Source organism: Malaclemys terrapin, chromosome 10 (assembly GCF_027887155.1).
Source record: "Malaclemys terrapin pileata isolate rMalTer1 chromosome 10, rMalTer1.hap1, whole genome shotgun sequence".
In the NCBI taxonomy this organism is placed as follows: Eukaryota; Metazoa; Chordata; order Testudines; family Emydidae; genus Malaclemys; species Malaclemys terrapin.
The window spans coordinates 22,714,754-22,742,356 of NC_071514.1; the positions used below are offsets into that span (position 1 = coordinate 22,714,754).

General features: G+C 42.3%; 1 protein-coding gene across 2 annotated transcripts in view; it reads left to right on the forward strand.

Moving 5' to 3' along the window:
* The window catches only part of LOC128843866 (tropomodulin-3-like), a 48,382-nt gene that overhangs the window by 9,739 nt on the left and 11,040 nt on the right, over positions 1–27,603 (forward strand). For both annotated transcript variants that reach the window (XM_054040954.1, XM_054040955.1), the window contains exons 2-7: positions 4,941–5,139; positions 6,406–6,562; positions 23,735–23,857; positions 24,534–24,623; positions 25,170–25,300; positions 27,306–27,413. In XM_054040954.1, the coding sequence (XP_053896929.1) occupies positions 5,014–5,139; positions 6,406–6,562; positions 23,735–23,857; positions 24,534–24,623; positions 25,170–25,300; positions 27,306–27,413 (735 nt within the window). In that variant the 5' untranslated portion in view covers positions 4,941–5,013. The remainder of the gene's footprint in view (positions 1–4,940; positions 5,140–6,405; positions 6,563–23,734; positions 23,858–24,533; positions 24,624–25,169; positions 25,301–27,305; positions 27,414–27,603) is intronic.

Below are 27,603 nucleotides of genomic sequence, written 5' to 3' on the forward strand. Positions count from 1 at the left end.
CGGGTCGTGTTATATCGGGGTAGAGGTGTACCATAAGGCTATGGCAACTGTAGCAGTCTGTGCTAGACTATAAGGTACAGAATTTAAGTTGATGGTGTCCTTTGTTAATTTTGAGTCACCACTTTTATGCACTTTCTTACATAAATCTGTACGTTCATAGAAATGTAGGGCTGGAAGAGACCTCAAGAAATCAAGTCCACCCCCCTGCTCTGAGGCAGGACCAAGTAAACTTAGATCATCCCTGACAGGTGTTTGTCCAACTTGCTCTTAAAAACACTCCACAACCTCCATTGGAAGCCTATTGCAGAGTTTAACTACCCTTATAGATAGAAATTTTTTCCTAATATATGGCCTAAATCTCAGAATTGGGTACAGTATTCCAGCTGTTACCTTACCAGTGCCAAGTAGAATGGGACAGTTACCTCCTGTGTCTTACATCCAGCAGTCCTATTAATACACCTTAGAACAGTGGTTCTCAAAGCCGGTCCGCCGCTTGTTCAGGGACAGCCCCTGGCGAGCCGGGCCAGTTTGTTTACCTGCCCATCCATAGGTCTGGCCGATCGCGGCTCCCACTGGCCGCGGTTCGCCGCTCCAGGCCAATGGGGGCTGCGGGAAGGGTGGCCAGCACATCCCTTGGCCCGCACCGCTTCCCGCAGCCCCCATCGGCCTGGAGCGGCGAACCGCGGCCAGTGGGAGCCGCAGTTGGCCAAACCTGCGGACGCAGCAGGTAAACAAACCGGCCCGGCCGGCCAGGGGCTTTCCCTACACAAGCGGTGGCCCGGCTTTGAGAACCACTGTCCTAGAACATTTAGCCTTTTTCGCAGCTGCGTCACATGGGTGAATCATACCCAATTTGTGATCCACTATAACCCCCAGATCCTTTTCAGCAGTACTACCACCTCCGCAGTTATTCCCCATTTTGTAGTTGTACATTAAGTTTTTTCTTTCCAAGTGAAGTACTTTGCACTTGTCTTTTTTGAAGTTCATCTTGTTTGAATTCAGACCAATTCACTGATTTGTGATGATTGGTTTGAATTCTAATCTTGTCTTCCAAAGTGCTTGCAACCCCTCCCAGTTTGGTGTCATCTGCAGATTTTTATAAGCATACTTTTCATTCCATTATCCAAGTCATTAATGAAAATATTTCCCTGGCTAGTCCATCTGTTTCCTAGTGTTTTCACAGAATATTAAAACAAGTGCTTTTTTTTTTTTTTTTTTTTTTTTTTTAAAAGAGATATCCTATCTCCTAGAAGGGGAAGGGACCTTGAAAGGTCATCAAGTCCAGCCCCCTGCCTTCACTAGCAGGACCAAGTACTGATTTTGCCCCAGATCCCTAAGTGGCCCCCTCAAGGATTGAACTTGCAACCCTGGGTTTAGCAGGCTAATGCTCAAACCACTGAGCTATCCCTCCCCCTAACATTTCCCCCCCCCCCGGCCAACTGTCAGACCAAGGCTGTTCTTTTAAGCTAGTGGGAGATCTGGCAGAAGCCACTTAATTTAACTTTACTGACACTGATTCTGTGACATTTTTGCAGTCTCTCGAGAATTTAGCCTGTGTTTGGTCATAGTAGCTCAGCATCTGGATGTCCTAGTAATACCAAACATGCAGTCACAGAACTAACCGTGTTTCAACTGGTAATAGTTTTCTTTAGTAAAATACTAAGTTTTAATATAGTGAGATCATCCTGTCAATAGTTGTAACTATTTGAAGCAGTATGTACCTGTATGCTTTGTTAGTCTCTTCTAGGTTGACAGACATCAAAAACTGTCATTCTTCTTAGAGAAATTGAAAAGAAAATCTGGCTTAACAGAACTTGCTTGTAGTACTGTTGTGGACTGTTATCTATAACAGTGGTTCTCAACCAGGAGTCTGGGGTCCCATGGGGGGCTGCGAGCAGGTTTCAGGGGGTTAGACTCATTACATCCCAGGGCAGAAAGCCAAAGCCCTGCAGCGCAGGACTGCAGCCTGGGGCCCTGAGCCCTACCATCTGGGGCTGAAGCGAAGCCTGAGCATGGGACCCTGGGCAATTGCTCTGTTGCTACCCCTTAATACCCGCCGTGGCTTTTATATGGAGAAAAACAGTTGTGGCACAGTTGGGCCATGGAGCTTTTATAGCATGTTGTGGAGTCCTCAGAAAGAAAATGGTTGAGAGCCTCTTATCTATAAAGCATATGAAGTGTGCGCCATAGAAAAATTAGCCTACATTCCCACTGTTTGCTCACTCTCTGAGTGCAAAACAGCATGCTGACTAACAGTGACACATTCAGTGATCAAATAATCACCATGAAACTTCCCTTACTGTACACAAATGATATGAAGGAATTCAGTAAACAGAGCTGTAGACTAGCCAGGAGATAGGGTTGTGTTTTCTAATTTATTTTTAATTTTGTTTGGTATGTGTGTGGGGAAACAATGACACATTTGACCTGCCAAAGATCATGTGGCCTGGAATCAACTATAATTGCAGAAATGAAAAAATGAATGCAGTGTGTTATGTAAGCACCTGCAATGGCACTTTGTGCATGCATTGGACAAATAAAACCAACATTGACAAGTTGACTCTGGCTGCATGCACAGCCTCTTAGTAGATTATTCCTGCCGGAAGCAGCAGTAGGGTTCAAGTCAGGCCAGTAGTCCTGGCACTGTTCCCAAAGTCTACTATGGGATACATCTCCATGACTTTACTCTTTTGGAAAAAATCAAGTACAATGTCCTTCTCTCCTTCCACCTTCAGCTGTGGTGTTTTGCATATATGTGTGTGCACAGCTTGAGCCAAGAATTTGGCCAAAAGACAGCGACCTCCCAGGCCATCCAATTTTTTTTTTTTTTTTTAAGGGAGGGAAATAAACGAGCCTGTCCCCTTTTATATTCCTTAATGCACTAAAAAAAGTGGTCACTAGAATGTGTGAGTATGTCTACTTTAGAATGCTACAGTGACGTAGCTGCTGCACTGCTATAATATAGACAGTTGCTACAGGCCTGGTCTACACTACAGCTGCCAGTCGATCTAAGCTACGCAATTTGAGATATGTTAGTAGCATAACTCAAGCCCACGTAGCTAAGATCTACTTACCGCGGGGCCCACACTATGCTCTCCCGCCAGCATTGCTTCTGCCGCTCATTGCGGGGGGTGAGGGGGGTACAGAAATCGATGGGAGAGTGCTCTCCCATCAATTGAGCGTGTCTTCAGTACACCTGCTAAAGCAATGCCGCTGCAGTGCCAATTTAGCGCCGTAGTGAAGACAAGCCCACAGAGGTGGAAGAGGGTCTTCTGTCACTGTAGTAAATCCAACTCTGCAAAAGGCTTCCACCCAACATAGCAGTGTCTTCACTGGGGATTAGGTTGGCTTTATATTGCTCAGGGCATGGAATTTTCACTGCCCTGAGCGATGTAGTTAAGCTGACCTAACTTTGTCATGTAGACCAGTCCTGTATCTCATACCCAAGATTTGTTTATATTTCATAACAAACAATAGCTCCTTATTGTATGAGGTAGTAAGTAACTCTCGCTAGTTATAATGGAAAGTTCTGTAGCTTGCTCAAAAAATCTCGTGTTTTCAATGTATGAATTTGAGAATAAATTCTGTCTGTGGTATGCAATTTGTTCAACTGTCAGATTATGTAGTATATTCCTGAACGTTTTAACTGTTGTGCTGGGCAGATGCTTTTTTTATAACTACCTGCTCTATTTAAACCTTTTACATTAATTTTGAAGTAGGGCTTGTTGTATTAAGTCAGTCCATGGGATTTTTTAAATTCACAACTAACGCATACGTGAGTCAAAATGAAGTGAGAGATATTGCAATGTTAGGGCTGGTCTACACGGGGGGTGCGAAAATCGATCTAAGATACGCAACTTCAGCAGTCGAAGTATCTTAGATCGATTTACCTTGGGTCCTCATGGCGCGGGATTGATAGCCGCAGCTTCCCCGTCGACTCTGCTACCGCTGCTCGCTCCGGTGGAGTTCCGGAGTCAACAGGGAGCGCGTTCAGGGATCGATATATCACGTCTCTTAACGAGATGCAATATATCGATCCCCAATAAATCGATTGCTGGACGTACCCTTAGTCACTGGGTGTAAATTGGCCTCTTTCAAGTTATAGGAAGGAAAAAGGCTGACCTGGGGAATGCTTAATTCCTGATTCTCTGTATATTTGGCCTCCAGCAAGCATCCAGGAAGTAAAAATTGAATAGGCATCTCTTGATCATCTGGCTACTGGTATATAGGAAACTTAAAAAGAAAAAGTTGCTAAGCATTTTGACTATGTGTTCGTCTTTAATTTGAGAGAGTCAAATGTTACTTATCAGTATATAACTCACTCAGCAGAAGTAGATGGCTGACTTCCTTTGCCGTTATTGCTGACTCATGTCCCTGTTTATTACCTAATTAGTTTGTCTCTTTACCGTGCCTCTTCTAATCAAGCTGTAAATATGACCTCGAACAAGAAAAATATAAAAGATCATTCTCAACTACCTACGGAACACTTTTGACGTCAGTTGCTTGCAAACACTAATGGCAATAGGAGGGCTTAGACTAGAGAAATACTGTTCATAACTATTTTTGCTTTTTTCCAATCCTTTAATATTGTAGCTTTGAGCGTCCTATTGTTATCAATAGAATAAGTAAAATTGGCACTATCAACATTACAAGCCAAAACTTGACTTTTTCGTGATGCAGAGTGATTTGGTCTGGGGGGTTGGAGATTCTTTTAAATTGCTACTAGGAGTGTAGCAGTGCTTAGATAGCATGGTGATGGGCATTTTATAAAAAACAGAAAGTACTTACGATATGTGCCACTGTAGAACAGCAAAAATTGATGTGTACATGTGATGGAGGGGAAAACTTTTCCGGGGGAAATGTACTTGTACACTTGGAAGCTTGAAAACAGTGATTTTGGGAAAATGTCCTTAATTGTGCTCCTTTTTTATTCTTTCTAAAGCTTCATTTAAGAACAGAAATCAGTCTCTATTAGAAGTTTGAAAAGCTTAGTGACTTTCTGCTACTCAAAACATGACGCTTCCATTCCGAAAAGATTTGGACAAGTACAAGGATCTTGATGAGGATGAAATTCTTGACAAGCTATCAGAAGAAGAACTGAAACAACTGGAAACGGTTCTGGATGACCTTGACCCTGAGGTGGGAATTGAGCAGCAAACAGCCCTTTTTGGTGGCACTGGTTTAGAAACTATGCTGCCAAACTTGTGCAGCTCTCTTTAATTCATTTTATATGCACAGAACAGGTATTCTAATCTGCTAAAGAAACAATACAAAAATTAAAAAAGACTCGTATCTCAAAGCTGTTTGTTTCCTGTTTGCAACATGAAAACAACCAATGTAAAGCAAAATGACCATGAAGCCCTTTTTGGGAATGATTTATAATTAGAGAAAGGAAAAATTACAGTTGGTGCTGTTCCTGAAGGAAATTTTTTGTTTGAAAATGTTTCTAGCTTTATTATCCTGTTTCCAACATGTATTGATCACCCTCCTTTTTTACCCCTGGTGCCCTTCTCTGTTGAATGTACTAATGTAGTATGACGAGGGGAAGGGTGGACTTCTTCTGCCTCCCTGTTCTTTAGCTAGATTTGGGTTCTAGTCCCAGCTGTCAATTTAGACTTAAATTTGATATAATCTTTGTAGACTTGTGACATTGTCGGTCGTATTGTAATACATTATTCAGTGCTGAATAACTTGATCTGTAGCAGAATATTCTTGTGGGATACCATTAGTTACATATGGTTGCTTACTTCTCATGTTGGTGACATGCATAATTTTTAACTGTGTGAAAACTGTCAAAATCCATTTTTTAAAAAGACCATCAGAAATCTTCCCTCCCCCCCCCTTATGTACTGCTCCCTCTTTTCTATCCACATTTCTTCCTCCATTTTTTCTATGACTTTATCCTTTAATTCACATTATACCAGCAGTTGCAGAAGACCTTGAGTAAGATGAAGTGTTCTGCACAAAAGTGCTTCGCCATGTTGTTGTTTGCTGACTGAGTTGGCTAGAATAGACAGTTGTCTTGTGAATTTGGAAAGGTGTAGATAGCCTCCTGACTGAGCATCCAATGTGCAAATGGGCTGAGTGTTTTTATTCACTCCTCCCCATGCAAGTGAAGGGGGCATTCATATTGAAAAGGAAATGTGAAGTAACTACTGTGTGAGTTAAGAAGCTCTGGTACTCTTCAAGCTTATCTGTTTCAGTTTTTTTTAAAACACTAATAATGCACAATATGCAATCCATTGTATGTAGACCTGGCCTCCAAAAAAATATTGGAGGGAGGTTCAAGATTTTCTGAAAAGTAGAATAGAATGAATTTGATTTTCAAAAAGACTGAATTGAAGCTGACAACTTGTATACCAGGACTTTTTAAGCTTTGTTATAATTCTTTCTTTTGTTTTGTAGAATGCACTTTTGCCAGCAGGCTTCCGACAGAAAGACCAGACTACTAAAAAGGCCTCAGGCGCTTTTGACAGAGAGGGACTCCTTGCTTATTTGGAGAAGGAAGCACTGGAACAGGAAGACAGGGAGGAATTTGTTCCTTTTACAGGGGAAAAGAAAGGTAAGAATGTCCTTAGCCAGCATGTTGATACTCATTCAGGAATGCACTTTACTGGTGTGATGCGTGGGCTGTTTTGACATCCCTCTTTGGGTGGAATAGCCAGCAACTCCCCTCAGCCAGTTCATTAGAAGTGTCATTCTCCCTGTCAGTAGTTGGAAATGCTCCTGTAGCTTGCACCACTAGTGCTCCAGATAATTGCTTATGGATGATTCCATTAATAATTTGATATTACATTAAAATATATCAAGAAAATTCCATTGAAACAATATGATCTAGTGGACTAAGCACCGAGTCAGGAGCCAGGAAGTCCTGAATTCAGGTTCTAGGTCTCCCACTGATCTGTTGGGAACTGTTCTCTGCTTCCCCTATCTCTAAAACAGGAATGCTTACCAACCTTAGAAGGGTGTCATTATCATTAATTATTGTTTTATAGTGGTTTGAAAGTATACATGTATTGTAGAGTATAAAACAAACTGTATATATTACAAATAAAGCCACCCTTATAAAAATGGAGAAGAAGTAGAGGGGTCCAACATGGTGGTGGGGAAAGAGAAGAAAGGCTGTAAATAGGAAGACCACTAGTGGTCTTATTAAAAGCCACCTGGCATTGAAGAGATTGGATAGTAATAAAAATGGGGGATGGCTGTGACTGATTTAAAAGGCAAAGCTTTTCTACAGCTTGGGGCCCAGTACAGCAAAAGGCATTATTGCCTGCCAACCCCAGATGAGATGGTAGGATTCCTAGGAGAAAAATGGCTCAGAGCACATTTAAATTTGTTACCCATGAAATTATATTATGAGAAGCTTCATGTCTCATTTGTGCTTCATTAGTGATTCAGGTTTCTGGTTTAAAAATATGTTTAATGCTTGCTGTTACTCTGCATTTTAGGAAAGTGTGTTGGGTTGGAATTTTATTGGGAATGCTTTAAAAAAAGCCACAACACAGAAGACATGCTTTCACCCCAAAGAAAATGTTGAAGATGAAAACACGTATCTGGAGTGTGTATAATAAGAGTGTATATGATTATATATATGCATACATGTGCTCAGAGTTGATTCTGGTATCTCACAATTCCTATTGGCATAATTATGTGTGTACAGCTCGAATAGGCTATAGCACTTGGAGATAGTGAAGAAAATTTCACTATACATCAACTCTGCTTCCAAATAATTGAAGAAAATGTCCAAGTGTCCTTGTCCTGGAGTATGATTTAGAATCAAAGTAAGTCTTCAAGTGTTTCTGACGCTTCTAAAGCTTGGCTACAAATCACTATTGTCAAACAAATGTAAGTGTAGAAAAAACATAATGGCTAATGTGAAAGTATATTCAGAAATGCTACTAACTCATAAAGCCTCTGGAACTGAAATAATTATGATTTATTTTTTTTAAAACAAGATTTTGATTAACAGCTCTGTGGTTCTGTCTTTATGGAACAGTTTCTTCCCTGACCCAGATTTAAAATTGAGCCTTTCAATCTGTCCTGATTCACCCCATTATAAATTATGAGTATGTTGAAAGGAATCAATGGACTTCAATGAATGCAATATTTTCCTTTTATGGGGGAAAAAAGGTTCCCGTCTTCTTACTATTTGGTGTCTTCAGGCTCTGCTTTTCAACTGTACCTTGTACTCATTGGTGCAAAACACTAGATTCTAGCTTATCTATTGATGAAAGAACACCTGGTTCTGGATTTTCAGACTTTTGTGTACATTAGCCTGCTTAATTTGCATATGCAATTATTGATTGCGCATAGCAATTGGATGCAGAAGTTTGGGTGAATATTTTCATATATAATGCTTGCAACTACAACAACCACAACCTCTTCTGTTTCTTCTGGCTTGTATTTGGCTCTTTAATATGCTATTTAACCTCTCTTGTTCTGTGTTTCTAATCTTGGTCAGATTTCCCAGCATATAGTGTAAACAGCTTAAGGGTAAAAGGTGACTGTGAGAGAAATCCTCTGGATTTCCTCACCTTAAAGGCCTTGTTTCTAATCTAGCCAAGAAAGGTTAGACATGGCTCCCTTTGGTCCTCGTGGAAGCAGTCCTTAGATTGGCTGGAAGGATCTAAGAGAGTAATAAAAGTAATGCTTGATTCTCTTTACTCCACTTACCACCCAGCCTGATAACTTGGCTGCTTCAGATTTCCCAGCTCTTGCCGGCCTGGAGAAGGAGAAGATGTTTTTAATATGGTTTCACTCAGCTAGGGGAATGCCTTCTAAAGTTCCTCCGGCTTTCTTGTTATCAGCTTTGTAGACCAAAGCCATGGTCATTAATTCTGGAAAATAGAAGGATCCAGCTGTAGTATAAATCATAGTGAATAAAGATCAAATGTCACTTCCTTTATGTAATGAAGTATTACTAATGGCAACAAGCTGTTGAGATATAGCAGTGTTATGCCAGCGTAGCCATTAAAGATCCCTTCTCTCCTAAAAAGAGGGTTCTTATTTAATAACCTTCCCTATCTTTTTCCTTCAGTACTAAAGGCAAAGATAAGTTTAATTTAAAAAAGGAGTAAATGGAAATAATATATTAAAAATATTGTAAAAAGCGAAACTAGGCACCCTTCAAATGAGAGCTCTGAAAACAGAATTTTTGCAGTGTATAGTAGTGAGGAATTTCATGCACATCTTAGCATAATTCTTTTACTCCTTTCTCCAGCCCCCAACCCTTCACCTTTCATTGGATTTAGTTTTGTTTTATTTTTCTTGCATGGGAGAGTGATGCTGACTGTCAAAACTCAACCTTAGCTGGCTGCCACAATTAGATTAAGATTTGCGAAAAGTTGACCGACTTTAGATATTTTAATTTTTGGGTGCACAGCCTGAGACTTTAAGGGGATCTGATCTTCAGAAAGTTCTGAAACCTCTAAAAAATCAAGCCCCTCAGGGGCACTCTAGCCCTACACTAAGTTTGACCCATTATATTGCATAAGGTTACACCCTGTGTGCTGTAGAATCATAATAAAGTCAGTGAAGGTATTCAGTATCTGAGACTCCTGGGTTTAGAAAAAAGAATTTACTGTACTTTTGGGTTGAATATAAACTTTCTTTCACTTTCTAAAGTTCCTCTCTTTAACAATAAAACCTGATCAGAGAACTTCAGCACATATTCATCATTCTGAGGAATTTCCATTATAACTTTCCAGGACTCACTTTGATAGAGAATAGTGATGTAAATCAAACTAACATCTTGTGCCTTGCCATTCTGTGCTTAGTCTGAACATTTTATTGTTGTGTGGGCAATTGTTAGGGAAAGTAGGGAATTTAGTTTATTTTTGTGTCTGGATTATTTTGTATGCTGGGGGTTGCTGCTTTTGACTTTTTTGTAAGTATTTGTTAGACATGCCTATAGTGTCAAGTGCTTCTTGTTTCAGAAATAAAAATAATATTTTAAAATTATCTCACTAGTTCAGGAGAAGCTAGAGAAATGACATTAATATAAAAATTGTGTGATAGAAGATGGGCCTACACAGAGCCTGAGCGTGCTTTTAATTTATTCATAGCTTTTTGTTCAAAGTTCCACTAATACAGTTCAGTCCAATTCATTCATTTACCTTTTACCCAGGGAAATAATTTGATTGTTTTAGTGTCATGCCATGATTTGTTTTGGTTTTAGTACCATCTCTTCTATTATAGATACCAAAAAGGCCATGAATGGGAAGTAGTGACTGCATTTCTGAATTAACAAGTCTGACCTAGCTACAAACAATAGACACATAAACAGCATAGTACTTCAGACTTGCTTTTAGTGCTTTTCATCCCTAGGTATCTCAGGGCTAGTCTACACTGGCAACGCCAAAGCGCTGCCACGGCAGTGCTTTAATATGTCTTGTGTGGTCGTGGCGCAGCTCTGGGGAGAGAGCTTTCCCAGCGCTCTAAAAAAATTAGGTGCTGGGGCACTGTTTACACTGGCACTTTAGAGCGCTGCAACTTGCTGCACTCAGGGGGGTGTTTTTTCACCTCCCTGAGCGAGAAAGTTGCAGCGCTGTTAATTGCCAGTGTAGACAAGCCCTCAGGCTTGGCCTCCTAATTTTATGTCAGTATAACTACATTGATTGGGGGGTGGAAAAATCCATACCTCTGAGCCACGTAGTTGTATCAGCCTAATTCCCGGTGTGGACAGCTCTCCTGTCTTCATTATGTGCACTGTAAGTGTAGACAAGCCCTCAGAGTGACAGACAAACTTAAAACTTCAGTGAACTCAGTCTGAATAAATGGAAATGAGATGTGGGGTGGTGAGGAATGGGAATCTTGCTTCGGGGTTCAGTTAACCTAGCTTGACAATGTTTCCCACTCATCTTGTGACAAACCATTCTTGTCTAATGTGAGTTCAAGTTTATATTTTTACCAGGCATCTAAACTAGCTAGAATAAATTCTGATCTGGGCTGCTTCTCCTTCCCTATGTGCTGTTTTGTTGGGACAGAGACTTTACTACCAAATGCAATAGAATAGAAACCAGTCTGAGTCTTATGTCTAACTCTAAATTTTTACTTAATTAGGTGGGAAGTCTACCCAGTTCTCTCTCCTCCCAAAAATACAAACCACATCTATCCTATTTTATATAAATCTCCTCTACCTTCACCAATAAGCTATCTTGATCATAGGAAGCTTTACAAAAAGCCTATTTTCTATGGGATGCTTATTTTAATGATCCCACCTTGTGCTGTAATCCTAGTGGATCTTGTAGGCTAAGCAGGACTGGGCAGGGAACGTGTGTGCACTCAATGAAATGGAATTGGTGAACCAATCTTAAGTCAGTTCTGAACTGATGTACAGCATGATGTTAGGGGCTTCTGTGGTGGTCCTGAGCACTTGAGATTATTCAAGTAGTACATGATGGGAGATGTTAAATGCAATGTCCTGGCCATGCACAGACTCTGGTAACTTACACTTTTCCTGCCTAAATTCCCCTGCTGTTTGAATTGAATATGGTGTCCTCCTTCACTTGTGTCTGAAATAATTTAGGGTTGACGTGCACTGTTAAACAACTGCATGATTAACCCTAGGGTTGTTACATTTCACTAGCGTCATGATTCCTCTACATCTTAGGACCTTTAGTTACTCACTGTCTTGTGAAACTTGATTAGCTTGAAATCGTATTGTAAAGCACATTGAGGTAATGGGAGAAACAGGGCTATAGAAGTGTGAAGCATAACAAATCATATGTAAAATGAGTACAGTATACTCTTTCCAGTGCTTGGCTTTGTTTCTCAGAGCATACTATCAAACACCCACCCCTTCTAAAAAAACAGCTTTGTTTTCAACCAGTTTTAAGAACTTGAAAGTCACATACTGTTCTGATTAAGTTTTGAAACATACAATAAGCCATTGTTGCCTGAGGAAATAATTCAGGCAAAAGATTGATGTAACACATTTTTCTTCCATGAAGTGTCACTTTAAAAAGCTGCAGTAACTTCAGAACAAGTAGTTGTGTGTCTCGGGTCTCTCTCTCCCTGCAAAAAGGGTCTTTTGGCAAAAGCATAAGGCTGGGAGTGAGGAGATCTGGGTTTTGTTCCTGGCTGTGAAACCAGTGTATCTTTTGGGCAAGTCACTTAACCTCTCATTGCCTGCTTCCCTAACTGTGAAATGTGATACTTGCTTACCTCATGGGGTGATGTGAAGATTAATTTATTAATGCTTGTATCCCCTCTGAAATCATCATGTGGAAGGTGCTATGGTCTTACAAAATATTAGCTAAATATTAAGTAAATTAGGCTTTGCATCTCAAAGCTTTACACTTTTCTAGTCCTTCCCTCCCATCACCTCCCCGCACACTGCATTCTTACTATGGCTTCTTCACCTCATGGATTGGCAGGTCATAAAACATTGTTTCTGTTTTAACACAACAGTAAACCGGTTGGACTAAAAACTCTAACGGTATGTATTATTTATCTGGATTGATCCCGGTCACTTGGCTTAAGTTGATGTAAATTAACTGTTGGCCTTTTTAGCATCAAGAATTATTCTGCAGGAAAATCAATTGCAATTATACCCAATTTTGTCTTTCAGACAAATGGCTGGTCTTTAAAAGAAATTTTAGGGAATTATTATGTGAAATGATAGAGAGATTAAAGGGGGATGGGAGGGACAGTGGTGAGGTGAGGTGAAGTTACATGCCTAAAGATGCTTTGAGTTTACGAGGAGGTGAAAGTTTAACAAACTGACACTTGGTTAAGTGCTGTTGTACAGCAAGACACCTTTACATGAAAGCTAGCATGAGAAAATGGGTTTATGTAGTTGTGAATTGAAAAACTACGTAAGTGCCTTTCAGAATTTTATTCTAATGAAGAATAAGTAGTAAATATTGTTTCTGAATGCCCCATGGCTCTATCAGGAAGAGAATTGTCACCTGTATTTTATGAAGCTGGCATTAATTTGTGTTCAAAAGATGAGTACAAGAGAGGGTTGACGAGCCAAAGCTTTTCTCCATTATGGAAATAAAGGAAAATGGTGGAATCAGTCTTGAATGTTGATTTGATGAAATATTTAGTCTTGAAGGGCATGAAGATATGTTCATGTTATAGCCCTTATTTTTGTTTGTTCTGCCCTAATGAGTCCTTGCAGAGAGTAAATACTATTCAGTTGTCTTCAGTTCCCAACAGATGCTTTGGTCCCAGGATTAGTATACAATGAAATTGATTTGGAGCCCAGTCTTCTTGAAGTGCAGTTTATTGTCAATTACCACTAACTTAAATGAGTTGATGGTGTTCGGCGCCTTGCAGGATTGGCCCTTAATGAGTGCACAAATGGTAACAATGGTATAAACTGCTTTAATATGGCGGACACGTGTTAGTACTGATCAATACACTACTGTATTTTTTAAAAGTCAGAGGAAGTATAGCATGTCTGTTGAAACCTAGACTAGTTGCCATCATGCATAGAATCATAGTACATAAAATTAAATTAGAAGGCTTGGGGAAGTCAAAGTATATTCTGTAGCCTGGAAAGTTTGGGTTACAACTGATCCTAAATGCAACAGTAGGAAGCAAACAAAATAGATTGATAAAGATAAATAACTATTTCAGTGGTGTTCAAACACTAACCATTGTATAATCTGCCTTTTTTTATATCATGTTGTTTATTAAATACTGAAGTATCCCGTGGTTTCCAAATAAGCAAAGTTTGTCATATTTCGTCATGTGATCAAAACTTTAAAAAATGGAATGTTCCCAGATAGTCAAAGAAATGGTTTTCATAGCCCTCGTGGGCTGATGTGCAGATGTCTTTTTAAAAGTGTGTGTGTGTGTGTGTGTGTGTATATAAAGAAAAAAATATTCCCAAAGCTCTCTTGGCAGCGATCCTCTAGTTAGATCATTGTTTCCTAAGACACAGAGGTCTTATCCTTGAAGTAACTGAACAACACACTAAATCGTCTTGAAGTATTTGCTCATTACCTGAAAAAAAATTAAGCTGCTTTATGTGCAGTGTATATGTGAACAGACATGATTACTGGTTTTAGCTAGACGAGGTTTGTTGGAAATATTCTTACAAAGGCTCAGTCTACACAAGGCCTTTACCTGGTTCACACCCAAAACTGCTTCTAGCACTTAAGCCAGATGGATTGGACTGGGCCTAACAATGTTAAAACTGCTTTAAAAACTGTTCCTTGCTGCCTCAGCAGGTGCTGAAGAGTAAGGAAGAAGCCTGTGGCTGCAAGTAAAGGGCACGTGCAGTAGTCCTCACACTCTGACCTCTTAATTTTTGTATTTTTTTTTATTAGACCAACCAGGCACATTTTAATTTATAAGAACAGATTTTGTTTTTCACAAAAATTTCTCTACTTTTCTATTCCTCCCCCACTATTATTGCAGGTTGCCCTAAAGGGCTCAAGTGAGGCACAGGAGGCATAGAGGGTCTTCAGCAGGCCCTCTGCTAGAGTGAATTTCATCCTGAGAGAGACAAAACCATCTTATTCCTTCCTCTCTGACATTCCCCTCCTCTTAAACCAGGGCTTCCTAGACTGTGGTCCACAAAGCACTTCCAGGGGATCTTCCAGGAAAGGTAGCTGGTCACCTGGTGCTGGACCCCCCCCTCCCTCTGCCTCTAGCTATGAAAAGCAGAAGGGGAGATGAAATGAAGAGCCAAAGCTTGGGAGTCAGGGGTGTGGGAGCGGGAATCACAACACTTACCGCATTAAAGGCAGCTAAACATCCATTCCTTATATTACTTTCCTTGGCAATGTTTGCTATAGTTGCCACAGGGATGTTATGCATTCACGAATGCGCCATAAAACCAGCTCTGTTAAGAAGTGGGCTAAACTAGTAAGTTTGAGAAACTGTGACTTAAATGATAAACTAACCAAAGGTTGATCACACACAGGCAGGGGCACTGAAACAGGGGGATCAGGAGGCTATGACCCCCCCACTTTTTACCAGCCATAAGGGCAAGTGACGGGGGAAGGGCAGCCCAGAGATGGGGTGTCAGGGGAGAGGCAGAGCGGGTAGAGGGGAAGGGGCAGGGGTGGGGCCATGGTTTGGGCACCTGTGGGCCCTCCCCTCCCTTTTATGGTGCTTCCACTGCTCCTGCACATGGGTACAATTTCTAGCTTTGCTCTTAAGACCTACTAACAAAAATATATCCAGCAGAAGCCAATGTTTGACACCTTCATTTAAAAACTTTATTAAAGCACACTTTCTGAACTTACTAGACAGAGAAATGTACACTCATCCCCGCAAAACTGCACCATCTCACAAACCTCTGCTGACCTTTCTTCCATTTAGCTCAAATCCCTGCCTCTTTATCTTAAAAAGTAGACGAGAGTGTTGACTTCCAGAGTCTTGTGATAGAGTCCAATGGGAAGATTGTCAGAGGAATAGTCTGTACTGGCAGTTTCAGAATATGCAGAATTAAAACTTAAAGCCCTGATCAAGTGAAAAATTCTCTAAGCTTGTTTCATATCACCTGTTATATCTATACAAATATGGACTTTTGTGCTGATAAAACCGGTTCAAAAATTGCATGAAGTCCAGAGATGCCCCGGGGAATTGTGGGTTTTTAGCAGGAATTCATACAGTTCACAGGATAATATTGAGTGTGTTCATCCTATTTGTATGAATGTACCACTCTTGTATCTAAAACTAGAAATATGAAATATAACTCTGAGGGCCTATTGTAATTATGCAAAGTGTGGGCTATTAATGGTGGTTTGGAATCTTGATGGCTCCCATCAACCATGAAAATTGACTGTGGATGGCTCTGTTTGCAGGCAGGCTTTCCTGTGAGTCAGGCTGGGAGGAATGAAGGCTTGGGGTCTTACCGTGACATGTGGTCATGTCACCTGAACTGGAATCCATCTTTAACCTGATACTTTTCCATTGAGAAGGAGGGTTGGGAACCCAGAGGGACAAAGGATTCCCACCTTATGCAAAAGATATATAAATGGGTGGAACAGAATAAGGGGGCAGCCATCATGAGAAATCCCCTAGCCACCACGTGAGCTGGAACAAGGGCTGTACCTGGGGAAAGGATTGTGCCCAGACTAGGAAGACGTCCAGTCTGTGAAAGAAATTTATTGAAACATCTCTGAGGGTGAGATTTTATCTGTATTCAGTTTTCTTACTGTATTAGGCATAGACTTGCAGGTTTTATTTTATTTTGCTTGGTAATTCACTTCGTTCTGTCTGTTACTACTTGGAACCACTTAAATCCTACTTTCTGTATTTAATAAGATCACTTTTTACTCATTATTTAACCCAGAGTATGTATTAATACCTGGGGATGGGGGAGTGGAAGGGGCAAACAGCTGTGCATATCTCTCTATCAGTGTTCTAGAGGGCGAACAATTTATGAGTTTACTCTGTTTAAGCTTTATACAGGTTAAAACGGATTTATTTGGGGTTTGCACTCCAATGGGAGTTGGGCATCTAGTGTTAAGGACAGGAACACTTCTTAAGCTGCTTTCAATTAAGCCTACCGCTGTTAGGGGACATGGTTCAGACCTGGGTCTGGGTTTGCAGCAGGCTAGCGGGTCTGGCTCAAACCAGGCAGGGCACTGAGGTCCCAAGCTGGGAGGGCAGGGAAAGCAGGGGCAGAAGTAACCTTGGCCCATCAGTTGGCAGCCCCAAGGGGGTTTCTGTGATCCAACCCATCACATTCCCCTTGCGTGTTCTGACATTCTGAGGCTTATTTGCCAATCTGTAAATGTTATCAAGTGCCTCATCTTAATTAAAATTATTTATACAAAATAACTGCAACAATAGATATCAAATACTCTATAAAATCCTGCATATCCTGCCCTGGATGATTCAGAGGTTACTTAAAACATGACCAAGTAAAAAGTGACACGTTTTCCCATATATTAACATTTATTAGTAGATAGAGTATTAACAGTCATTTTGATTCTCAGCATGTGATGCTGACAAAAATCAAATCAATGCTTTTACAACATCAGATATCACTTAATCCCCCAAATCTCCCATTCATTCAAAGGTTCTGTTCAGCATGAATCAGGAATGTAACATCACTTTTTCTTGATTGCTCTGTGGTCATCAGGGATCACATGGCCTGTGTGAAGGAGCCCCGAGGAGTGCATTACCAACTACTATATCATGACTATATTCAGTACATATTCAGTGATGTAAGAAAATAGGTTTGCTTTCTACTTTCAGATGTGCACAGAACATCCCCTGAGTTAATGAGCCCTGTTGTACAGCTCCCCAAAATGAGAATACTTAGAAATGAAAATGCTTCATGATGCTGGCACTGGTTTGTTTGTGGGTTAGAGTGCCTTGTTATACCAACTATATTAGGGTTACCATACGTCCTCTTTTTCCCGGACATGTCCAGCTTTTCGGCACTCAAACCCCCGTCTGGGGGGAATTGCCAAAAAGCCGAACATGTCCGGGAAAATGGCGGCTCTGCTCCTCCCCGGACTCTTCGGCTCTGTTTAAGAGCCAAGCTGCCCGAGCGCTATGGGCTTCAGGCAGCCCCCTTGCCTCAGGACCCCAGCCGCCGGCCGGGCACTTCCCCTCCCGAGCTCCGGCGGCGCAGGGTCCGGAGGCATGGGGGCTGCCCGAAGCCGGTAGCACTGGGGCAGCTCGGCTCTGTTTAAGAGCCGAGCACTACGGGCTTTGGGCAGCCCCCATACCTCCGGACCCTGCGCCGCCGGAGCCCAGGAGGGGAAGTGCCCGGCCAGGGGCGCAGGGTCCGGAGGCAAGGGGGCTGCCCGAAGCCGGTAGCGCTCGGGCAGCCCGGCTCTTAAACAGAGCCCAAGAGTCAGCAGAGGAGCAGAGCCTCCGCGGCTCTGCTCCTCCCCTGACTCTTCGTCTCTGTTTAAGAGCCGGGCATGGGGGCTGCCTGAAGCCGGTAGTGCTTGGGCAGCCTGGCTCTTAAACAGAGGTGGGCTGCCCAAGCGCTACCGGTTTCGGGCAGCCCCCATGCCTCCGGACCCTGCGCCGCCGGAGCCCGGAAGGGGAAGTGCCCAGCTGGGGGCGCAGGGTCCGGAGGCAAGGGGGTTGCCCGAAGCCCAAACACTACCGGCTTCACGGTTTGCCGGGCAGCCTCCAGACCCTGCGCCCCCGGCTGGGCGCTTCCCCTCCCGGGCGTTTCTCCTCCCGGGCTCCAGCTGTGCTGGGCAAGCGCCGGCCGGGGGCGCAGGGTCTGGGGGCTGCCCGGCAAACCGTGAAGCCGGTAGCGCTCGGGCAGCCCTTTCCCCGTGGCTGGGAGTGGGAGGGAGGAGGGGGCGGAGTTAGGGTGAGGAAGGGGCGGAGTTGGGCGGGGCTGAGGGTGGGGAAGTGGGCAGGGCCAGGGCCTGTGGAGGGTCCTCTTTTTTTTATTTAATAGATATGGTAAGCCTAAACTATATGTTTGTGGAGGAAAACCAAAAATCAATAGACTGCTTTTTAATCTGTTGCTGTGGTGGTGCATCAATGCATTAGAGAGCACAACAAACAATCATAATCGTTTGTGGGGATTTTATTGCTGCCTGTGTTCACTGTAGCATGTGGATTCTGTCTTCATGCATTAGATTCTGAATTTTAAAACCAAAGTTGTTTAAACATCCCAAAATTCAAAGCAAAAACACACCAGTAAAGTCCCATGTCACTGAGATATTTAAAAATTCTAAACTTAGTCTCAATCCAAACAGCAAGTTACAAATATTTATATTCAAAATGAGGAAAATATCTCAGATGATTGGCTTGTGACCTAACTAGCCTGCCCCTGGTGCTTTGCAATAAGAGTGACTAGAAAATTAGCAGCTGTGAGTTTTTATTTAGTAGAGCACTAGTGTTTTGGACACCACAGAGCTACATAATCACTCTGTTTGCAGAAAGGGGATTTAGAGTGTGCAGAATCATAAAATACTTTGCTTTTGCACTTTGCATCCTGAAGAATTCCTAAAGCAATGTAGATAAACCTTCTAGGGTGGAAGATGGCAACTGTTGAATGCAGCATAGCAACCTCACACATGAGTTTAAGACTCAGGATTAAATACTATTATTCTTCACATCAGCAAAGGACATTTAGGTGCAGTAGGCAGAGTTTAGTAACCTGAAAAGCAGTGTGGCCGGACATGAGTGTTTTCTCTTTCCTCTTTCTGTGATGTGAGGAAAATTCCATAGTCATGATTTCTGTTTTATGTCTTTTCTGGAAAAACTACAATATTAGCAGCACACTGTCCTCGTTCATTCTGCTGAGACACTGAAGAGTGCCACCTGCTCAATTACTTATACTACAATATTGGCGCATATCTACTAGTTCATATAGATACAGAACCACAAGCTTAAATTCATAACTTTGCTGGACACTAAAAGTCATGGACTGAATACACACACTAGATTTATGGCATATTACAGCAATCTGTAACCCAGTAACACAGGGGTGGGCAAACTGCAGCCCGTGGGCCACATTCAGCCTGCCAGCCGATTTAATCCAGTCCGTCAGCTCCTGCTGGGGAGCGGGGTCTGGGGCTCCAGCCGAGGGTCGGGGGCCGCTCCACATGCGCATGCCGCAACTCTGCATGGCTCCCGGAAGCAGTGGCATGTCCCCCCTCTGCTCCTACGTTAAGGGGCAGCCAGGGGGCTCCGTGTGCTTCCCCCGCCCCAAGCACTGCTCTCGCAGCTCCCATTGACCAGGAGTTGCTGCCAATGGGAGCTGCGGGGGCGGTGTCTGCAGAGCCGCTTGGCCGCGCCTCTGCATAGGAACCGGCGAGGAGACATGCCGCTGCTTCCGGGAGCTGCTTGAGGTAAGCACCGCCCAGAGCCTGCCCCCCCCGACCTCCTCCTGTGCCCCAACCCCCTGACCCAGCCCTGATTTCCCCCTCCTGCCCTCCGAACCTCTCGATCCCAGCCCGGAGCAGCTTCCTGCACTCCAAACCCCTCATCCCCAGCCCCACCCCAGAGCCTGCACCCCCAGCCAGAGCTCTCCCCCTCCCCCCCAACCCCCTGCCCCAGCCTGGAGCCTCCCCCCCCCCCCCCGCACCCTGAGCTCCTAATTTCTGGGCCCACTCTAGAGCCCGCACTCCCAGCCAGAGCCCTCACTCGCTTGTGCACCCCAACCTCAATTTCGTGAGCATTTATGGCCCGCCATACAATTTCAATACTCAGATGTGGCCCTTGGGCCAAAAGTTTGCCCACCCCTGCACTACCAACTCCTCCTTCCCCAAACTGCTTTTTTTCCTCCCCCTCCGCTTCCTTTTCTGCCTGTGACTGGAGGTGATAATGGGCCACTTCACCTTGAATGGTCCCTTGAAATATGAGTTAACTACTTCTGCTAAACAGTCTGTTCCACCTTGTAGTTAGCAGTGATTAAGGGCTAGTCTAAGTGCTTTAATGTGGCTTGTGTGATCGCAGCAGAGTTAACTCTCTCCCAGCGCTCTTAAAAAAAACCCACCTGCACCAGGGGCTGGTGCACTGTCTACACTGGCGCTTTACAGCGCTGAAACTTGCTGTGCTCAGGGGGGTGTTTTTTCACACCTCTGAGCGAGAAAGTTGCAGCGCTGTAAATTGCCAATGTAGACAAGCCCGAAGGTTAAGATTTTGTCACAGTTACTTTTAGTAAAAGTCAGGGACAGGCAATAAACAAAAATTCACAGAGCTGTGACCAGTCCCTGACTTTTACTAAAAATACCGGGGGGGGAAGAGGAAGAAGGAATGACAGCCCGAGGAGGGGACTGACAGCTCCAACCCCACTGCGGGGGTGCAGGATGGGTATGAACAGCTCCTGCCAAAGTGGCAGGGAGGGGGCAGACAGCCACTGCGCTGGCTGAAGCTGTGGGGCGAGGGTGCACAGCCCAGCTCTGGCTGAAGCTGTGGGGCAGGGACGGGCAGGGGGGCACATGGCTCTGGCCAAAGCCATGGGGACAGGGTGCACAGCCCCGGCATCGCTGCATCTGTTGACAGCTGAAGCCGAAGTCACGGAGGTCTGGTAAAGTCACAGAATCCATGTCCTCCATGACTAAATCGTGTCCTTAACCATAAATAAGCGGTCCCACACAATGAAACCCTCCTTTGGGCTGAAAGGAGGGGAATGGATGGTCAGAACTTGCCATATTCTACCAATATTAATTGCCTTCATGTTTTTTCCATAATTGTTTCAGTAGTAAGGAAATATCTCAAGTTTTAAAAGTAAAGTTATATAAATTTTAGCGATATCTACTGTAGTACTAGTTTTTAATAGTGATTTCAGGGTTGTTAGAAGGGGGATGTTGGGGTTACTATGCCTACCTGAGCCAAAGTTCTTCCATGTTTAAACTCTGTCCTTCCATGTTTAACTCTGATCGACCTTAACAACCAAGGACAGGAATTGGAATGTGTAAATAGCCAGTTAGCAATTACGACCTTGTTCATTTCAGGTACCAAACAATAATGATGAGGTTTGCATGTTTCTAGCTGGGGAAGGGGTAATAAACTAAGGGTAAACAGGACCAAATAACTGTTTAGGGAGAAGTTACTAACAAGCTAGATTTATAGCCCTAGAATGATTTAGTTGCTTAAATGTATAAACATGCCTTTGGTAGAGAGGGGAGGGGGAGTGGGGGGGGCGGTGGTAGAGAGGGGGAGGGGGGGGGGGCTTAGTTGTAAAATGTATAAAGAAGAGAGAAACTGTTTTTGCTGGTGTGCTCGATTTGAGACTTGCCTGTCTCCTTGCACCACTTTGAGATCTCAAATAAACTTTGATTGTTTCTCCACCCCGGTATGTTTATTGGCGCGAAGCACTCCGGGCAATGAACCTCACTGTTGCTGTCCTCGGGCCCCTGTGCCGGCAACAGGGAAAATGTCACTGAAGGCACATAACACATCACTATTCTGTTTTAAAGTATGTTTGTTTCCTTTTTCACTTAACTCCAGGAAATTAAATGAATGTCTATATTAAATAGTGGTGAGTCGAATTAGGCATATTAATGAGAGCTTTAGCCTCTGCAGCTTCATATGTCATGTTCCCAAAGCTCTCATTGCTTTTGGGGGGGTGTTTTTTCTTGCTCAGTGATCTGAAACTGATTCATTCAGTGAAAAACAATTCAGGCTTAACTTAAAGAATGAGCAGGTTTATTTGGTTTTGTTTGTTTTTTGGTAAAAGGTAAAAACAAACATCTCCAACGTTTTAAGAAACATTTTGTTTTAACTCTGTGAAAGTATTAAGCTGTGTAACTGGCCTCTAGAGATGTACAGTGACCATTAGTCTTTCCTGGCATATATTTGTAGGTGGGAGCCAACTTTCTGACAGCCAAAAAAGGCTTTTAGTTATTATCTTAGCTAATACAAATGAAAGCTTCAAGTTGTAGGTAACTTTGTTCAGCACAATCCCAGCTTATTTTTCTTCTCTCATGCTTTGTGAAAGACCCATGTATACAGGTGGGAATTGACCATACTCTGCTGTTGACTGTACAAAGTAAACAAACAGAAAAAATGATTTCAGTCTCTAGTCTCTTTTGCAATTAGTCATTTTAGGTGTAACTTGAAACAGGAGTAGAGAAGTTCAAATAGAAATTCCTTTTTTATTTAAAATTGACTGCCTCTTTAAGCTTGAACTCTTAGCATACATTGTGCTTTTGCAACAATGGGGTATTCATCATTTACACAGTAAAGAAACTTTATGGCTGTTGCTAAGGAATATCAACTTTTGCTTACAATATCCATTTGTGCCTAGCGGCCTAGTTTTCCAGGGAATTGAGCCTCCACAGCTCTCATTAACTTCATTTGGAGTTATGGGTACTCCGTGCTTCTGAAAAATCAAGCCCTAAATCTTTGAAGTCTGAAGTTTCTCCAAGATAAATGCTACAATAAGAGTTGCTGTATTCTTTGATTTCTTAGATTGACTTGTCAACTACTGATGTATGCAAAGTACTACGTGAACTACCCAGGGTACTATTTTTACTGCATGTCGTCTAAAAATAACTTCTCCCATCTTCTGTCTGCAATAATTGAGAAACGTAGTGTGCTATCAGTAGTTGCTTATTCTAACTCCAGTGTATTTTCATTGACCCTGCTCCCAGGCCTACCCAGTTTAGAAAAGAGCATCCTTGGGTATGAAAATATCTAACGAATTTAGTTTGCCTTTTCAGTTTCTTCAGATGCTATTCATGTACGTTGCCCTTGGTTTGGACTGCTCAGGTAGGGGCTTTTTTCATTTTAAAGCCCTTACGCATTCTGCTTCTGATTTTGGGTGTATCACTAAAAATAAAATGAATACATTTTAATCTGAAACATCAGACAAGGTTTGGTATCTCTCCTACCTGATGAGTCTAAATTAAAACTCTTCCAGGTAGTGGTCTGTCCTGGAGCAGTTAGTGATATCAGTCACTGTAAATCCTGAAGCACTACTAGAGAAGTGCATGTAGAGAAAACTTAATGTAAATGGAAAACAAAATATTTAGCTAATATTTATCTTGCTTTAAAAGATGAATATTGAGGGTTGGGATACCACATTACTTACAATGCGAGATCTTCATGCTTGTATTCCCATCGTCGCACCCTCTTTCTCATCACCACCTCTCCAAAAACAAATTAGGCAGAAATTAATTCCAGCATACTTGACAAAATCAGCCCCTTTGCCATTAGCATTGTTGGGTTTGGTGGGCTGATTTCAGTCTTCTAGCTAGTGACAGTTCATGCTTGTTTTTATAAGGCAGTAGTTCAGGCTGGAGAGCTAAACTTGTAGTGAGATGAGTAAAACTGAATAACTATATAATACAAAGGGATTTCAGACTCTTTATTTCTCCCCTACACACAGGGAAAATATTTATCCCCAAGCAGAAGCCTGTACAGTCTTTCATGGAAGAAAAAGTGTTTCTTGATCCAGAACTGGAGGAAGCTTTGACAAGTGCCACAGATACAGAACTGTGTGACCTTGCAGGTTAGTTTTTAAAGTATGGGTGTGTTTGTGCATATTCATAAAAGCCTGATCCTCTGTACTAAATATTACTGTATCTTTGTCATCTGAAACTTGGCAAAGACTGAAGGTCTTTACTGCTTCATGAAGTCTAGTTGTCTTAGAAACTGAACCATGTCATGTTACAGGTTGTTGGAGGTTTGTAGAAAAAGCATTGCACAAAATATCTCCCCCCATACAAAATATTTCACGATTTTATTGTTTTGGGTTATGACAAAGTAAGAAATGGGTTAAGCAAGATCTCCCCCAAACTGGCAGCTTTTTTTGAGTAAATGTGTGCTACATCCCTTCCTCAAATGTGGGAATGTGGTGCTATATGCCTTGTAAAACTAGCTTTAGACTGACAAAGCAGCAAACAATGTAATTATGTGCATCTGTTATATGTGGGTTGAACTGCACACTTGACTGTGGTGTATGATGTCTATTGGTGGGATTTTGATGGTTGTTTTGAAAAGAGGCAGGCCAAATAGAAGTAAGAAAGCTCTTAATGGCTTTAAATTATTAGAATTAGTAAGAAAATGGGAAACACTTTTAATTGAACAGCTGACATTTTCCAACCAGATGCAATTATTAATCTCTCAAATATTCTTCAGCTTCTGAATTTAAACAGCAGGGAACACTAAAAATTCTTCTCTTACAGCTATCCTGGGAATGCACAACTTGATAACAAACACTCAGTTCTGTGACATAGTAGGAAGTAGTAATGGTGTCAGCAATGAAAGCTTCACAGGTGAGTATTTATAGTCAAGATCTAAATAAAAACCTGTGTGCAATCCCAAGTATCCAGTCATTTGGCTACTGCAGCATAAGCTATGTAATACGGTACGCTTATATTCTTGATACAGAAAAAGCATTTCATTTCCAAGTAAGCTTATACATAAAATATTAAATTGTTAGATGAGCTGTGGAAAGGGTAGAAATTAATAAAAAGAGATAAAATATACTCATCTTTTGTAAAAGGGGAATGAATGAACATGTATTTTATTTGTGATTGAGTCTGGGTTTTAATATTTTCTTTTGTAATCCAATTCCTATCTGTTTTTCAAAAAACTGTTGTGGATATGACGCAAGGACTTATTTAAAAAAAAAAAAAAGTTCCTGTGTGAAAGTATGGCCAAAAGAGGACAGCGTGGTGTGATGTTGCTTGTTTTTTGGCAAGATGGGCAGAGGATAAAAGTTTTTGGCAGATGACTAGTTGACTAGATGTAATAACTAGTACGTGTACCATTTATTACACTTCATGTGTCCGATTCATGTTCCTTGTCTTACATTTCAGACATAGTAAAAGGTGAAAGAACGATACCATTTTTAGATGAACCACCAAATCCCACACATGTAGAGGAGAGTTTGCAAAGGATTAAAGATAATGACTCTCGTCTTGTGGAAGTTAATTTGAACAATATAAAGGTAATTGTTGGGAGGCTACAATAACTGCATTGTTTTTCTCACCTAAAAATAACTTTTCAATGTGGCTTTTATAGGTACATAGATTCCAAGGCCATTGTGATCAGCTTGACTGACCTCTTTGTAACACAAGCCATAGGGCTTCCCCAAAATAATTTCTTTTGATCTAGAGCAGTGGTCCACCAACAGGTCGATCGCAATCGACTGGTTGATCCTGGAGCCTCTGCTAGTCAATCGTGATCGCTGGCTGCTAAAAGTCTGGCAGTGCAGTGGGGCTCAGGCAGGCTGCCTGCCTGCCCTGGCCCCACGCCACTCCCGGAAGCAGCTACCTGCTGGCATGTCTCTGCCCCCAGCACTGTCCCCGTAGCTCCCATTGGCTGGGAAACGGCCAATGGGAGCTGCAGGGGCGGTGCGGGCAGTGCACGGAGACCTGCTGCCAGCCTCCCCCCACCCCCCAGGGCCCGCAGAGACGTGCCAGCAGCCACCCACTTCTGGGAGTGGCGTGGGGCCAGGGCAGGCAGGCAGGCAGCCTGCCTGAGCCCTGCTGTGCTGCTGTCCGGGAGCCGCCTGTGGTAAGTGCCTCCCAGCCGGAGCCTGCACCTCTTGCCCCAGCCCGGAGCCCACTCCTGCACCCAAACTCCCTCCCAGAGCTTTCACCCCTCACTCCTGCACCCCAACCCCTGCCCCAGCCCGGAGCCCCCTCCCACACTCTGAACCCCTCAACCCCAGCCCAGAGCTTTCAGGCCCTCCTGCACCCCAACCCCCTGTCCCAGCCCAGTGAAAGTGAGTGAGGGTGGGGGAGAGCGAGCAACAAAGGGAGGGGGGAATGGAGTGAGCGGGGCGGGGCCTTGGGGAAAGGGCAGGGTAGATCCTGGGTTGATCTTAAATTCAAAAAGTGATCTTGTGCGTAAAAAGATTGGAGACCACTGATCTAGAGCATCTCTCTAAAAATAAATAATCCAATCTTTGTCTTGAGTTGTGTACTTCTAAAACTGCCTTTGATAGGCTAATTTGTAAATGTGTGGTGTATGTAATCTCAAATCAGAAACTTTTTAATTACAATTTTTATTTAATTCTGTTCATGGAGGCGTGTTATCAATTATGGTTATTAGAAACAGAGTGATGTTTGTATATAGAATCTTACTGTGTTGTCATATAAAAGATGCTGGTGGTAGTTATGGTTATTTCTAGTCATAAATGTTGCTGACAAACTTCTAAAGAAGACTAAAATAGAATCGGTTTTGGTTTTTTTCACTTGTTCAGATAAATCAGAACAGAATCATAATATTTTTGGCGAGCAATAAATAACCCAGGTTTCTTATTGCTTCCACTAAGAGCAGAAAATTGGATGAGGAAATTTTGTACAGTATATCAGACATAACCCCCTGGCATTATACACACCTGTAAAATGTACACAAAATGAGTTGCAAATTTCTTAGCAGTGTCAGACCAAAATCATTCCATTCAGTTTTAGTACACCAAACCATATTTCTAACTCTAAATTAGCAGTTGTTCCTGAATTAGTATAACAGAACAGAGTTAATTACACTTCAGTAATTGGATCTACTTAGTGTTCAGAAGTAATTTCCATGTATTAATTCCATTTTCTCATTAGTGTTTCTCAGATTGTGAAATATGAAGAATTTAATGAGATACTGATTAATTATGCAGACAGACATGTAGTAGAATATTCAATTTGTACACTTGTTCTGGTAGCTTTTACAGATCAAGGTATTCTAGTCTAATTCTAATGTGGTACTGGCTTGAGTAAGTAAAGATAGCGTATGGGTGATTTTAAAAGGCAAAGAGTCGAGCATATGATTTTTGCCTTTCATCCACATCCAATCCTGTGCTGTGGGACTTGGTTATTGATACCAGTAAGGGAGAACTGGTAGCCCAGTATATTTCTCTGTAGAAAGATGTTAATGGGGAGGAGCTGAGTAGAAAAAATTCATTGTAATGGATATAATGTAATATACAAAACATGTATATTTATTTTTAATTCAAGAACATCCCAATTCCAACATTGAAAGAATTTGCTAAGGCTTTGGAAACCAATACCCATGTGAAGAGTTTCAGCCTTGCAGCCACTCGAAGCAATGACCCTGTTGCTGTTGTAAGTAGGCTCCTTTTGTGGGTTGGGAAGTGGGGTTGATTTGAACTGAAAGCTGTTTAAACATCCTGGTAATCTAGAGGATGAAAACAATTTTTTCTCCTTACATCCTGAAGTTAAAGAAGCTTTCTGAAAGCACCTACTAGAGACACAAGGTGGGTGAGATAATATATTTTATTGGACCAACTTCTCC